Consider the following 14,024-nt stretch of genomic DNA (forward strand, 5'->3'; position numbering starts at 1 on the left):
TTCATGGCTTCTTTCCCATTGCATATGAGAGCGTTCACATTCCTGGATTTTTCACTTCTTACATATTATTCTGTATATCTTACCCTGTATATCTTATACCTGCCCATCTCTCCTTCCGCTCATTGAAGCGATCAATCGAAGGATTGTGGACTCTTCGCTACGTCGCCATGCTACATTGCATGAAAGCTCATCCAGCCTGATATCCCATATCTGCTCATTTCAGCGATGGTACTTATGCCTATATACTGCTGGGTGATACCCATTCTCTATTTTAACATTCCTTTGATTCCTTTTGGAAGTTTGGATACCTAATGATTGTTACTTATCATTTGTTTCTGTTCATATTTTCTGTGTACTTCTTATCTTCGTATTTCTTCCTCTATACATTGCTATAGAGCTATAGACCCATATCGCGTTGACGGCATGGCGGTCCATCGACCAATAATGCGCAAATCCTTGCAAGCCCACCTGGATCTTGTGAGAAGTGCTAATCAATTGAATCAATTGGTGTGGTGTTGCCCTGCTCTGCATGTAGCAACCTGCAAGTGTTGTATTGTACTCCGTACAAGGAAAGTTTCTCCAAACGAGCGATGCGTATATATCTACGTCAGGGCTTGTCTACATAGATATTCACATACTACCTCACTAAGTAATTCTAGCGCTTCCTACTATAGGATACACACTATTTAATCTTTTCATGTGTTCTTACCTCCCTGCCTGTCTCTCTCTATCTCTCTATCCTCAATCATCGATCATCTTGTTTTCATCTATCTCTCTCTCTATCATCACTCAATCATCTTGTCTTCGTCTGCAATCCACTCAAGCAAGTCATTAAAATGGCTCCTCCCCGTGGCAAGCGTGTGCGGTTTGCCTCTCCCTCTGCTGCCACCACTCCCCTCAGAAAGTCTGCCCGACTTGAAGCTCAGCCATCGAGTTCAACTCGACAGCGATCAGCTGGGTTGTCTATCATCCCCTCGGAGAGTTGGGAGGCGTTGCGCGCAGAAGCCGCTGAGCGCGTTGACAGCTATGAGCCTCAGAATCGGCCCGATGAAGCCATTCTGAAAGCGTCGTTGCATGCATTTCTCCAGTGGCTTCCCGAAAAGGGCCGGTCCGCTGTGGCCAGAGACATCATAAATGCAACAAGTGACAAAACTCTCTATGAAGTCTTTCACAATCTCTTCACTTGTCTCGTGGCGCCGAGTAAGTCCAGAGTGCTCTAATAAGCAGCAGTCATTGCTAATTCCTGAAACAGTGAAAGCTCGATCACAACGGCCTTCCGTGACAGACTCACCGCACGGAAAGAGGCAGGAGCAGGTAGAGGCTGTGGCCTCTAAACTTGACCAGCCGAGCATCCGTACTGAAGACTTTCGAGAGTTATGTTTGAAACGCGATGGCTACCGCTGCGTAGTAACCGGGCAAATGGAGCTCAAGCACTGGATTAAGAGTAAGCGTCCTGCGGACATCCCAAAAGGACACGTCGAGGCCGCGCATATCATCCCATTTTCGTATGCCTCATGGGACAAAGCATCGGTAATATCTTCTCAACGCTCTGACCATGTACATTAATATACTGACTAAACCAAGGCGCCACCACATGCTACTTCAAGCGCATGGACGTTGCTCTATCGGTGCTTTCCTGATGTTTTAGAAGCCGGGATGAAACCGGAAAATATTAACAATCTCTGCAACAGCATGACACTCAGAAACGCTCTACATGTGGAGTTCGGGTGCTTCGCCCTCGCTTTCAAGCCCACTGTTAGTACCAAGCAAGCCGACATACATACTGTTATTCAGGTTTACTGACAGAGATGTGTGCTATTAGGAGAAGGAGAACGTATATCAGCTAAGAGTCTTCGAGAGTCAATTTTCAACCTTTGAATTGCCGCACCTCCCTTCGTCGCGCAAGGTTGAGTTTAAAAAGGCAGAAGATGCGCAGGACTTAGAGCTTCCCAGTGCCGCATTCTTAGACTGCCATTGGAGACTTTCCGAGATCTTAAATGCCTCTGACATGGCTGAGGTGATTGATAAGCATCTGCGAGATTGGGATCATATAAAGGGAAGTACAGGGGGCTCGCTAAGGGAGGACGGGGGTACAGATATTGGGCACATTCTACAAGTAGGCCTGTGGGAACGAGTCGTAGGATGAGAAGGAATTCTGAACATTATGTCGCTGACGAGATGACATGTACTTTGAAAGCACACCTATACACACAAAAGTCAAGTCCAGAATGACCGAGTCGTCAAGAGATCATGTGATAATTAATGCCTGAGGCAGTAATAGCTGACATAATTGCCATTTCCGCATGATCAATTCCGACTTTCGAATTCGCCTTCAACATCTCTCGCGGCATCAAGCAAACTCCCTTACCCACTTGCTGGGTTACTTACTTGTGCAAATGTTGCCATCCTCCGTTCGCCGGGCTGTGTGGACGCCCATTGTGCCTATTTCTGCCATCTCTCGAACATCCAGTCAAGCTCTTGCTTCGTCTTCGAATGGGTTCTTCGGCACGACCGAGCATGTGCGTCAACGCCGATACTCCTCCTCTTCCTCAAAGCCCAGCGATGGTTCAAGAAACATCGATGCTTCCTCGCAGACACCCGCGAAAAGCGTGAACTCCGGGGATAAGCGTGAAGGTAAATCTTCGAAGCGGAGGGGAAAGGATGGCCGGAATGGCTCCAAGTCCAATCAGCATGCTGCGTTTTCGAGATTGCCCAGTGTTCCGTCAACGCAACATCTACAGCCACACGGTCAGTATTACTTGATATGCAGAGTCAACTATGTCACTTTTGGCTTCGCACGTCTGTTTGACTCTATAGTTTCCAAACTGACCATTTCGTCTCCCGGCAGATATCCATGTTGCGTCATTCTTCTCCATTCATCGACCTATCTCTGTCTCTACCACTGTACCTCCACCCTCCAGTCCCGAAGCCTTTGATGCCATCTTCACCGCGAAGAAGCCCTCCAAGTCCGACCCGGCCGATGTGATTCTTACACTTTCTTCCGCCGTTCATAACATGGAGAACGCGGCGTACCTCGGCGAGCAAGAAGACCAGATGAACATCCTGAGTCGGGGCTTCAATGAGGCGGAGGGCCTCGAAGGAATGAACATGTCCGAATTGCGAATCTCGATCGAAGAACTCACCAAACGCCTGCGTCCCTTCCAACCCCCGCCACCTCCAGTGGCCTACGACGAGGCCAAGGATGCCAGCGCCACCGAAGAGACCTCCAGCTTCTCGACTGTCCTGACCATCCACGAGTCCACGCATCCAGACGGCCGCAAGACATACCAAGCCCATGCTTCCCCATTCGTCCCCACGCAGGACCTGGAGGCTCCCGGCGCTGGGGAGAACGATGCTATCATCGATATTCCCCACGGGTCGGAAAACTCATACATCGAGCGCCTGCGCGATAACAACACCATGCATGCCATCAGCACCAGGAGACGGCGCAAGCTGAAGATGAAGAAGCACAAGTTCAAGAAGCTGCTGCGCAGGACGAGAACCCTGCGACGCAAGCTGGACAAGGCTTAATTAAGGGGACTTCCCGCACCACATTAGCTTCTCATTTTCACCCCGCGTCTCTCCTCTTTTGTTGCCTCATCTTTCTTTGACCAACCACGACCCTGAGAAGCGTTGGGGCCGGTCTATTAACTGACGGGTCTTGCTCCCGTTTGCTTGTCAATGCTTTCTCTCATAAGCTTTTGTTGACATAGTCCTTGTGGTATTTCTTTCCTCGCTGATGCATAGTATCCAGCATTCTGGTATCAATAGACAATATCATTCCGTATACTATCCTCCGTCTAGAGCCATCATCATAATGGCAGTATGTACTTGACTCTTTCCACTTATGGTTTGAGATCCGCGTCCTATTCAGCTTGCCGACGTGTCGAGCTAAGATTGACCAATGTAACGGTCGTCCTTCATCTCACCATTACACGGATGGCCATCAGGTTTAACTAATGCTTAGTCGCGATAGCAATGATATTTCGAAAACTGGAAAACAGGAATAAGAATGCCATCCAGCCAACAAGAACATACATGAAAAAAGGGGAAAAAGGCAAAAACATTCAGCATTGCAAGATAAATGACCCAGACTAGCTAGGTCACAACAACAAACTCGCATAAAGTACAAGTTCACCGCGGATGTTGGCCCTGCGATGTATCTATCAGAGTCTGTGAACCAACCCCGATTTCCTAGTCTACATCTCTCGGCCGCCAACACATCAGCATTATATCTGTTGTCCATTTATAGTTGAAGAGCCCCAGATCCACCTTCCTCGTTCAAGTCAGTTTTCGTACCTTAGCCTGGACAATGGACAGCAGATCCTGCTACCATATCCGAGACAAAAGGACAATTATCTCGTTACATGGTGTTTGAGCAACCCACATCCCAAACTGCGATTTTGTACACAAAGAGGGCGGGGCTAATCTCGCTTGATAGTGATTCAATCCTTCTCAATCGTGAGAGTCGATAGAGTGCCCGTTTAGCACTTGGCGTCGATTCTCGAGCGAGAGTTCATGAGAAGAGCAACGATCAGACCGTACAGACCTGCACAAAGAACGAGCGACGGTTAGTAATATGAAGCTATGAAAGAGTCACATATCATGATACTCACCCAAGACTTCAGCGAAAATCAGAATCAGAATCATGCCGACATATAGTCTGGGTTGCTGGGCGGTTCCGCGGACACCAGCGTCACCGACAATACCGATGGCAAAGCTGCAGGCGAGCAAGGTCAGTTGATTGCTAACAGAATCTAAGGAGTTCGTGATGGAACATACCCAGCTGCCATACCGGCGAGACCGACGGCCAGACCTGCACCCAACTGAATGAACCCTGTGTACAGAGGAACGCTCTGACCCAAGTCGTTTGCGATCAGGACGGATACGACCAGCCCATAGATACCAATGATACCAGCCATGACAATGGGAACGATGTCTATGGAAAGCCGTTAGTTAATACATCCTCGGGCCTCTCAGATCGCTATGACGCTGCAAACATACTCTTAACAATCAGGTCGGGCCGGAGGACAGCCATCCCGCAGACACCGACACCAGCCTTGGCAGTTCCATAGGCAGCTCCGAAGCAGGTGAATACAATGGCCGAAGTGCAGCCGAGAGCACCGAAGAAGGGCTATCAGAGTCAGTATTAGTTGTATTTGAAGACGCGAGTGAGATTGCTCCAAGTGCTGGAGAAACAATGACGAAGCTATCCGCGGGGGTACGGAAAAGAGCTCTGGTATCGGTGGCTGGGGAAAGCGGAATACTCACAGCATAAACTGGGCTATTCAGATGAGAGTATTAGCATTTGAGATCTGGTGCTGGAATTGATGCAGGGGTTGACCGGGATTGGAGCAGTAGCTGGTTGTAAAGGAGCAGCAGATGAAGTGGTTACGTACCAAAGTTCCGTGGCCATTTTGAAAGGTCGAACCGGTCGGGCTATCAAAAATATGATTTATGAAGCTCAAGGATATGTAAGTGATCGACAACGGGTGATTTAGTGACTGCAGAAGCTATCGTTGCGATGATGCGAAGGCTTTGGGTTTCGGGATGGAGTTGGAGGTCAAGGCGAACACGCTGGTTGCTTCGGAGAGGCTCAGCTACCATCTGCGCTACCACGTGATTACGGCTTGGCAGATCGACAATAGTGGAGGGTCAAGTCAACCAGCTTGAACCATGAGAGAAGTTTATGACTTTTTCTAGGTAATGCTGCATGAAATGACCAGTAGAGTCTATTGTACAATATATAACCCTGTGGGCTTTTACATGTGTCTGAGTTCAAATATCTCATGCCAAAGTCATCTCAATTCGACTTCCAGGAATATCACACTTGGTGCTGGTTCCAAGCACACCTCCCTTGGAGTTTGCCTCAATCTTGGGCTGGAAGTATGTGATTGCTTTCTCTGATAGAGCGCCAAAATAGCGAGGAACGGCTATCAGATCTATTTGCTCAGTAGCCTCGGTTGCCGGCATATCTGCATCAGAAACCATACCGAAACGAAACGAAACGCTCCCTTGAGGTAGCTCTGACAATGTTCGAAGGCCACTGTGCGTGTAGCCTGGCTCAACAGAAACGAAGAATTGAATGTAGTCGCCTGGACTAGCAACTTGTGACAGCGAAGACAGATCGTCCATTGCCATTGTAGGCTGCTCAAAGGGCAGTGGCTCGTGGACCGGGGTCCTGCCATCACCTGGGAATAAATGATCAAGGACTGACAGCTCTCCGTATTCTTTTGCTTCCAGAAAGCTTATCTCGGGATCCAATGACAGCAGTCCTTGCTTTTTACCCCATCCCCCTCCACCACTCATAACACGGTGAAGTTTACCACCAGCCTGAATTGATTGGACGAGGCGATCCTGAGTAGAAGTTGCGCTGGGTACAAAGTCGGTACCCGGCTTCTCGACCAGGGCCCAAACAGAAACCCTTTGGTCAGCAATGTTGTGTTCTGCAATGTAACGGGGAAGCTCCTTCTCCAGTTCGGATGAAGCTGGCATCGGTTCGTTCGACCTGCCATCAGCATGCTTCGCAACCTGGCGGAGAATATTGCCCATGCTAGAAATGACTTCTCTTCTCTGACCGACAGGATATAACGGAAGTCCACAAGAGGTTTGTAGATTCCTTGCAAAATTCGTTATTACACAGCTCGACAAGGAGACTGACTGGTCTAAGACATATTTGCTTGCTGAAGAATCGTAAACCCAGCGTGTTCCGAGAAGAGTATTGTCATTACCATTGACAAAAATGGTGTTGGCGAGCCGCAACCCGACCTCATGAACAGGCCTGCGAGTCTGATTAGATATACCCGGAATACTGGTCTTAATCGAGAACACAAGGGCGGCCTCCTCTGTTCCCATTCTTCTGGCCCGGCGGGGCGCAGCAGCTTTTGCATTTATATCCTTTGCCTGCGCGATCGTGACTGTCAATCCTTCGGAGTCTGATATGACTCCGTCGGAGTTTGTAGGTCGACGTGCATCCGGTATCCCATCGATGACAGCAAGGATAGCGTGGATGGGACCTGAAGACGCTGACGTCGTAGGTATCGGGTACAGTCTGTTCATCCACTGTTCGAGGAATTGGCTGTCGGGATTTATCCACTGAGCGAAAGAGGGAGTGGCGAGGAGGACGACAACATTTCCTGTTTCTGCTAGCGATGAGGAGGATGGAGGTAAGCCCGAAAGCACATCGTCTGGAGTCTCTTGACTATTTAGCTAGCTGCTCCAAGCACGGGAGCGAGAGCACTCACGATCTGCTCAGGTGTCTTTGTAAGCCATGTGTAGGCGAAGGGCAAGTGATCAGGGGCTGTTGCGCTTGTAGTCTGAAACCATCTTCTTGCTGTGCCGTTGTGTAGGTGATATGGGCTGTCCCTCCCTTGTACTCGACAGCATCTGCGAACCTGCTGGAGGGGGACTGACTTGAATGCCCGCTGTGTTGACGTGGAGAGCGGGACGAACCCGAGTCTCATCGCCATGAAAGCATGGGCAAGGATGACCAGTAGATGTGGAAAAACGTTGAGCTGGCGAGAGAAGTGCCGAGTTGATAAATTCGATAATTTCTGTATGCGGAGAACATCGTGCGGAGTTTAACCTATCTTTCCCGCACGCCAAGACATGATACCCTGTTGAGAAAAAGGGTGAGAATGGCGAGGTAGAATTGGCACGTCTATCATCATTTGCATATCATTCATCTGGAGCATATATGCGAGTGCTGATACTACATCCTCCTTCCATCTAGTATTGTGGGCTCTTCCTATTTCCTCTCCATTTGCCATGAAGCAGACTCCCAAGGGACAAGATAACTATTGAAGTCACTAATTCTATGTAGATATTGGCCGTCGGTAGAACTAATAGTATTCTAAGAGTGAGTTTATGTATGATATCTTTCTCGCTTCCAGTACCTCTCTCGAGCGAACGAAAAATCTGCCGAGATAGATCTCGAACTAAGGACAGTCCTGACGTAGGTCCAGGCAACAGGAATAAAACCACACTGCCACAAGTAATATTTCAATTAAAGAGCGTCATGTGGCTAATATTTCTCAGCCACCTTTGTGATGGAATAAGCATAACTTGCAGTCACACGTAGCATCAACACAAAAGGCGCCCGAGGGGTCCCCTTTCCTGTTCTACGATATTCCAGTAAGCCGTGTTTCCGAAGTCCAATTTCCAACCCTGAGGGATCGCCAGCCTTATCAGATTAAGGTACCTAATTTGAAGGACTCAAGGAAGGGTTCTAAGTAGGTACCTTTCTAGGCAGCGGAATATCAAAAAATCGTCAACGGCAGCCATCCACCAATCAAGTCAGTCTGTACGAACATGAGCCACAGGTCGGCGGTAAAAGCATGACGTAATGCTCAGCCTGCAAAAGGGATGATGTATGTATGGGCTTTGTATGAGGCTATGGGATACTCAGCACCCAAATGTTGCGTTGCGAAAAAGAGAAAAAAAAGGTAACTTTGTATTAAGATTATCTCTGGCATGGAAGATAACAATTTTAAAGAATTAATTGATAAAAATAGACGTCTATCGATTCCATATGTAGCAAAAGTAACGCAAGGCAAAGGCAAGATTGACTGACGTTAGTGGTGGTACCTAGGTAGGTAAGGTACCTCTAGCAAGTCCTGAGGTTGCACTACCCTATGTGTTGCCGATGATTTAAGAAGCAGCTTCCGCCCTATTCCTTGCCAACCCTTTCCCCATCATTACTATTACCGTCGCCTTTCTGAAATCACCTCTTCATCATCTCTCTCAAATATCCATCATATTACTCCTTCGATATCTTCCCTTGTCACCCTACAGACCACTAAATCAAGATGCCTTTCACTGCTTCGTAAGCTTCTCCCCTTGTTCCTTTCTTGCTGCTCTACGGCCATTGGTGGTACTCGCCCATGATGAGCGAATTTCAGCACTAAAAAAAATACATTGAGGGCGAAGAAGGTGCTAATTGTTCTCTTACTCTACAGTGACATTTGCAAGATCCTGTTTGCGATCATCCTGCCTCCTCTGGGTGTTTTCCTTGAGCGAGGATGTGGTGCTGATCTTCTGATCAACATCTGTCTGACCATCTTGGGTTGGATTCCCGGCATCATTCACGCCTTGTATGTACCCATCTCTTTTTGTGGCTGCCTAGCTTTCAGGGCTAACCGAGTTCGCAGCTACATCATATTCAAGTATTAGGGCGCGCTCCACCACTAGTCGATCACCTTCATCCCTCTTGAGTCTATCTACCGAAAATCGCAAACCAAAATCCATCTCGCTTCATCATGTCGGCTTTTATGAATCTTAGATGCGAAAGAGAATGCGATCTCTACTGATACATTACGGATGATCAAAGAGCGGTGTCGTCAACATGGTTCCGTGGAGCGCCGGTCGAGATTAGCCCCACTAGTCTTGGCAGTTGCTGCTCAAATGCTGTGACTTGATCGTGCCATACCACCTTAATTATTGCAATACGGCCTAATGTCTTCTGCTCCATCCTCGTCGTCTCCATTATTGCTCTGCGCTATGTTTCTTGTCTTCAACTCGGATGATACCAGCTCATTTCTCACAGTGGGCTTCTGCTCTTGGTTTGTTATCAGTGTTTCCACGTGATCATGGCAATGCCTACAAATCTTTGTTAAATAACGAGTTTAAACGCACTATCAGTTGTCTCCATTTTTTGTTAGAAGACTTTATATGCGTATCTCCCATTCCATGGGCAAATAGCGGAGATGGCAACCACTTCAGCCATAGACGCGCAACTTGGACTCCCAAAATCAAAAGTAGATTCTGCTCATCATGGTACCAAGCATGAGATAGCCCAGCGTCAGGTCAAGGTGCGGCCCAGTATCGCCAATAGATTTGCGCGGCACTGACTATGGAGTATACAATCAGAAGATCATGATTTCCACTGAATCTTGTCTACGTAGATCTCCCAAACCCTAGCCACTTAACCATCTACTTTGATCCTAGGACTCCTTGAGCAGTTGGTCACAGTCAAGATGCAAGCATTTAGCACAATCTGCATCAACAGTAGCTGCAGTTTCCTCGCTGTCAAAGTCATCTACTTGATCACAGTTCCGTCGATACTTATACACCCTTCCTCAAATGACTCGTTCATTAATCGGAGGCCATAACCACTGTGATGGGGGTCCAGGAGGATCCTATTCTTCTGGCAATAACTTGCAAAGTCACCATGTGGATAGTATTTGACGTTGACATATTCAGATCTGCCTGTGGACATGCGTTCAGCAATTCGCGGATGGTCGGTTGCTTATCTCACTCTCGCTGCGAGGTACCTTTCTGATAATCTTCCGTCTAAACGATGGGCCATTGGACTATGAAGAAAAAGTTACAAGAGAAACGATGCATCCTTACTGTACAATATATCGGGGCGCCAAACTACAAAGGGTGGAACTAACTCGAATAGGAAAGTCAGAGGTACTTGCAGCGCCAACACGGCGCGTATTCAGCAAGTCCTTCAACTCTTCTCCTACCGAAGCGCCAGCTTTGCTCATGCTGTCTCAGACATATCTTTCACGGATTAGACATGGCGTCAACTGTGTTTCATTTTCCATCAGAGCGCCTACAGACGCTCAGCCTCGCTGTCTCGTTTCACATATTGGGCTTCTGTGATGTGTAGCCAGTCAGAATCATGGCGAAAGGAGGCGACTTTTCCCATTTGACGCCGGCAACAGCGTCAGCAGGATGAGGAAGTGTGGTGAACTGTAATGATGGCATCCATTTTACGCGCCATGCGGGCTTCGATCCTTCTTCTCTTTGTTTTCCGTTTGCTTAACTCCAGAGTCTTCAGCATCGGTTCTCATGAGCACCGGGCTCTTCTGTGTTTTTGTGTGTTGAGATATTCGAGAATGAAGCTACATCTTTACTCATGACTCCTGGGGTGCTAGTTCCTTTGCAGTGCGATTATCAAGGTGAGGATCGGTATGTCCAGCCGTCCCCATTCTTCAGATTCCTGTTGCAAACCCATATTCTTCACCGAAAAAGTTCCGTCAATGTGGATGCCTAAGTGGTCTGACCGGATTTTAGGAATGCTACAACATGCTCCTCGCCTTAGTTCGACGGAGCTTTGTCGCAGCGATCTTCTGCGTATCATCATGTGTGGCACATGGCTCCCGTCACTCTCGACGTACGGCGTCCGTGGCCTCCTCGCCGCTCGAGTCTATTCCAGGATGTGCTTTGAGCTGCGTCAAAATCTTCATAGAATCGGATTACCCAACGAACGCGTGCGCCAGCCTAGTCCTAGACTGCCTGTGCAGGACGAACACGAAGAGTGGTTATACCCTAGGCGAGGCAGCTTTGCGCTGCAACCTGTCCTTCTGTCCCATGACTGTGACGGAGAGCTCCGATGTCTATAACATCTGTGACTCGGTAGCTGGCGCCGTTCCAAAGACACATGCTACCATAACCGCCACAGTCATGTCTACTATCTACCCGACAGCAGAAATAACCACGACAACAACATCACCATCAACATTATTGACGACATCGACCACAACAATGACCACAACAGATACCAAGGCTACGACATCGAGTTCCACGTCATCCACACTTGCCAGCTTTGAAACCCCTTTGACAGTAACGCACAGCGCACAAACATCCTCAAGTACTACTAGCGATCAACTAGCATCGTCCACTTCTACTGCTACAAGTAGCGGCCTCAATGCTGGTGCCGTAATTGGTGTTTCCGTCACGTCTGGAGTTGCTGGATTCTTCATTCTCGGGGTCATAATATTCTTCTGCTGCAGGAGGTTACGGCGTCAGCATGAGAAAATCGGAGATCGAGATTTCTTCGAGATTGGAGGTGCCATGTCGGAACCTCCAGACTTTGGCTTGCCGCTTCCTCGACGTCCAATTCAAGGCCCACCCAATCCTTCTTTTAGTGTGGGAAGCCAGCAATCCAATTCCGAGACTGCGAGGTTAATGTCGCCATTCCAGCCGGCAACCCGAAATCCAGTAGTCGTGGTTAGAGGCCCTGGTGATTATCATTTTGCCTATGATAGTCCAGACAGGATCGGTTTCGCGGTGTCAACGAATTCCGAATTTGGCGCTTCCCCAAGTCAGACCTCAGAGCGCACGGTTTCCGATTTATTACCGGATAAGCCCAACATGAACCTATATCCAAAGCCATTAAGATGGAGCAGCCACAAGCCCTCGAGACACATGAGTAGTGACACATTGTTCGAAGAGGATGCAGTGAGACCTAGAAGCCTTCTTGGGTCTTCGAACCAAAACAAGGGTTCCATGGGTGGAACAAGCGGACACAATGGCAGCCAGCAGTATAGGCCAACAATGGGTTTACCATCCAACCCGCGCGCAATGCTATATGGAATGGACAACGCGCCGTTATCCAAAAAGAACGTTGGGTATGGAGCGAAGCCGGTCTTCGCCAATACTGGAGAAAGGATTGCGCACTACCAACAAGCAGAAATCTGCAATGATCCACGCTGGTATGCGGAAGCCCAAATGCCGGATCAGCAAGATTACACAGACAGTCAATGGTTATATCCACGCACAGGATACGGCCAGAGTGATGGGCGGCAATCAACTCGTGGAGCTGCACGTCGGTCGGTCGAGCTAGTAACGCACGATGATCTCGTAAAAGCCCCAACAGACGGCTTCGAGACCATCAGCCTCAAGGACCGCTCGGAGCTCCGTCGAAAGTCTCGACGTTCGGGCGACTTCAAGCCACTCACTCCAGTAAGGGAGGTAGTCACACCGTCAGTTAACGCTGGCAAGAACGATGGTGGCGGCTACTTTGGTAACGGTGCTACTGTGCCGAATCCCAGAATACCCTTTTCCGGAACAGCTCCTCCTGTGCAGGAGATCGTCTCCCGACCTCGGATTGTACGAGGCGATGACATTAAACGAGTGCAGATTCGCAAGGGAAAGCCGCAACCCCAGGGCCCGAGAGCCCCATATTCTCCCGAGGATGGCTGGCTAGAGACCCGCGATACTCAAACCCAGTACTCTGACCACAAGTCCAAGAGACTCCCAGTTGACCCCAGCTTTCCAGTGGAGGGCATGGCACCTGCTACGCCGCGGAGGAAACCAGTGTCCTGGGGCCGCAACTTGACACCGGCACGGCGAGGCTCTGACCTAATTCTGCGCGTGGACTAGATGCTCTTTCCTTTTTCCCTACCAACATCAAAGGCGTTATGGTTGTATCCACTTACTACATGCATTTCCCATAAGAGGTCTGAACTTTCAGTATATGTGCTGATAATACCCTGTAACATATCATCACATCACACATGTTTGCTCATTTACTGCTTCTTCTCTATCATCATCTTCATGTGTCCGAAATGAAATAGGGCTGGGCGGCTGGTTCCGTTCTGAGAGAGGCACCAAATCATGTTCCAGGGACTTGCACGTTCTTGATGAAACATTTTCTCTCCTCACTCTCCCAGTGTAACAAAGTAGTAAATGATAGATTGAAAAGCATTAATCCGGAATCGTGAGCTGGATCTCAAATGAATATCCTCAGATCACAAACATTGACAAGCGATGTCAACTGATGCAACGATATCCTACCCACCGGGGTGCTGAGTATGTAGAATATCCAATGCCCCTATCCAAAACAAAGGGCGCAACAGGTGGCTCGTCCAAGTCAGAGGCGCCATCACATGCAAAGGGGGAACTGTGGCTGAGAGAAGGAATGTATATCTACCACCTAGGTACTCTCTACTTGTACCTGAATTACCAGCCGTACTGCTTTACACGGTAAGGTAACCATCATAAGACGGCCGTTGTTTATTTGAAGATGCTCTCTTTGTCTAGAGCAAAATATCTGAGTGTCAATAGGATGAACGAAATCAGATACATTCTTGCCTGTACCTATTGAGAGAGTAGTGTAAAGTAAGGTTCGTACCTCGCCTCACTATCCCAGGTACAGATACCTCAGGATACCTTAGATATGTGTGATACTTCGGAGGCGAGCGACCCCGCTGCCATGACGTCATCGCATGGGTCGATCTCAGAATACTGAAATGTGCTCGGACGACGACGACGATGATTAGCTGTGCTGACTG

General features: G+C 48.6%; 6 protein-coding genes across 6 annotated transcripts, besides 1 other annotated feature; 4 read left to right on the forward strand and 2 right to left on the reverse strand.

Annotated features, from left to right (window-relative positions):
- Positions 1-836: 836 nt before the first annotated feature.
- On the forward strand, positions 837-2,146 carry NFIA_064900 (uncharacterized protein; the record flags this gene model as incomplete). The annotated part of the gene is made up of 3 exons (XM_001263222.1): positions 837-1,200; positions 1,253-1,530; positions 1,823-2,146. The coding sequence occupies 3 exons, from the start codon at positions 837-839 to the stop codon at positions 2,144-2,146; spliced, it is 966 nt and encodes a 321-aa protein (XP_001263223.1).
- A 250-nt stretch (positions 2,147-2,396) lies between these two features.
- NFIA_064910 (mitochondrial 37S ribosomal protein mS38) lies at positions 2,397-3,531 on the forward strand (the record flags this gene model as incomplete). The annotated part of the gene is made up of 2 exons (XM_001263223.1): positions 2,397-2,799; positions 2,849-3,531. The coding sequence occupies 2 exons, from the start codon at positions 2,397-2,399 to the stop codon at positions 3,529-3,531; spliced, it is 1,086 nt and encodes a 361-aa protein (XP_001263224.1).
- Positions 3,532-4,484: 953 nt separating this feature from the next.
- On the reverse strand, positions 4,485-5,416 carry NFIA_064920 (H(+)-transporting V0 sector ATPase subunit c; the record flags this gene model as incomplete). The annotated part of the gene is made up of 6 exons (XM_001263224.1): positions 4,485-4,549; positions 4,617-4,720; positions 4,783-4,939; positions 5,005-5,134; positions 5,272-5,284; positions 5,400-5,416. The coding sequence occupies 6 exons, from the start codon at positions 5,414-5,416 to the stop codon at positions 4,485-4,487; spliced, it is 486 nt and encodes a 161-aa protein (XP_001263225.1).
- A 371-nt stretch (positions 5,417-5,787) lies between these two features.
- On the reverse strand, positions 5,788-6,552 carry NFIA_064930 (uncharacterized protein; the record flags this gene model as incomplete). The annotated part of the gene is made up of 1 exon (XM_001263225.1): positions 5,788-6,552. One exon carries the CDS (start codon positions 6,550-6,552, stop codon positions 5,788-5,790), a length of 765 nt encoding a protein of 254 aa, XP_001263226.1.
- A 2,255-nt stretch (positions 6,553-8,807) lies between these two features.
- NFIA_064940 (YqaE/Pmp3 family membrane protein) lies at positions 8,808-9,171 on the forward strand (the record flags this gene model as incomplete). The annotated part of the gene is made up of 3 exons (XM_001263226.1): positions 8,808-8,824; positions 8,958-9,092; positions 9,150-9,171. 3 exons carry the CDS (start codon positions 8,808-8,810, stop codon positions 9,169-9,171), a joined length of 174 nt encoding a protein of 57 aa, XP_001263227.1.
- A 1,863-nt stretch (positions 9,172-11,034) lies between these two features.
- NFIA_064950 (uncharacterized protein) lies at positions 11,035-13,113 on the forward strand (the record flags this gene model as incomplete). Its single annotated transcript, XM_001263227.1, has 1 exon — positions 11,035-13,113. The coding sequence occupies one exon, from the start codon at positions 11,035-11,037 to the stop codon at positions 13,111-13,113; it is 2,079 nt and encodes a 692-aa protein (XP_001263228.1).
- Positions 11,429-11,505: a microsatellite.
- Positions 13,114-14,024: the final 911 nt, after the last annotated feature.

This window comes from Aspergillus fischeri, genomic scaffold (genome assembly GCF_000149645.3).
Source record: "Aspergillus fischeri NRRL 181 1099437636252 genomic scaffold, whole genome shotgun sequence".
Lineage (NCBI taxonomy): Eukaryota > Fungi > Ascomycota > Eurotiomycetes > Eurotiales > Aspergillaceae > Aspergillus > Aspergillus fischeri.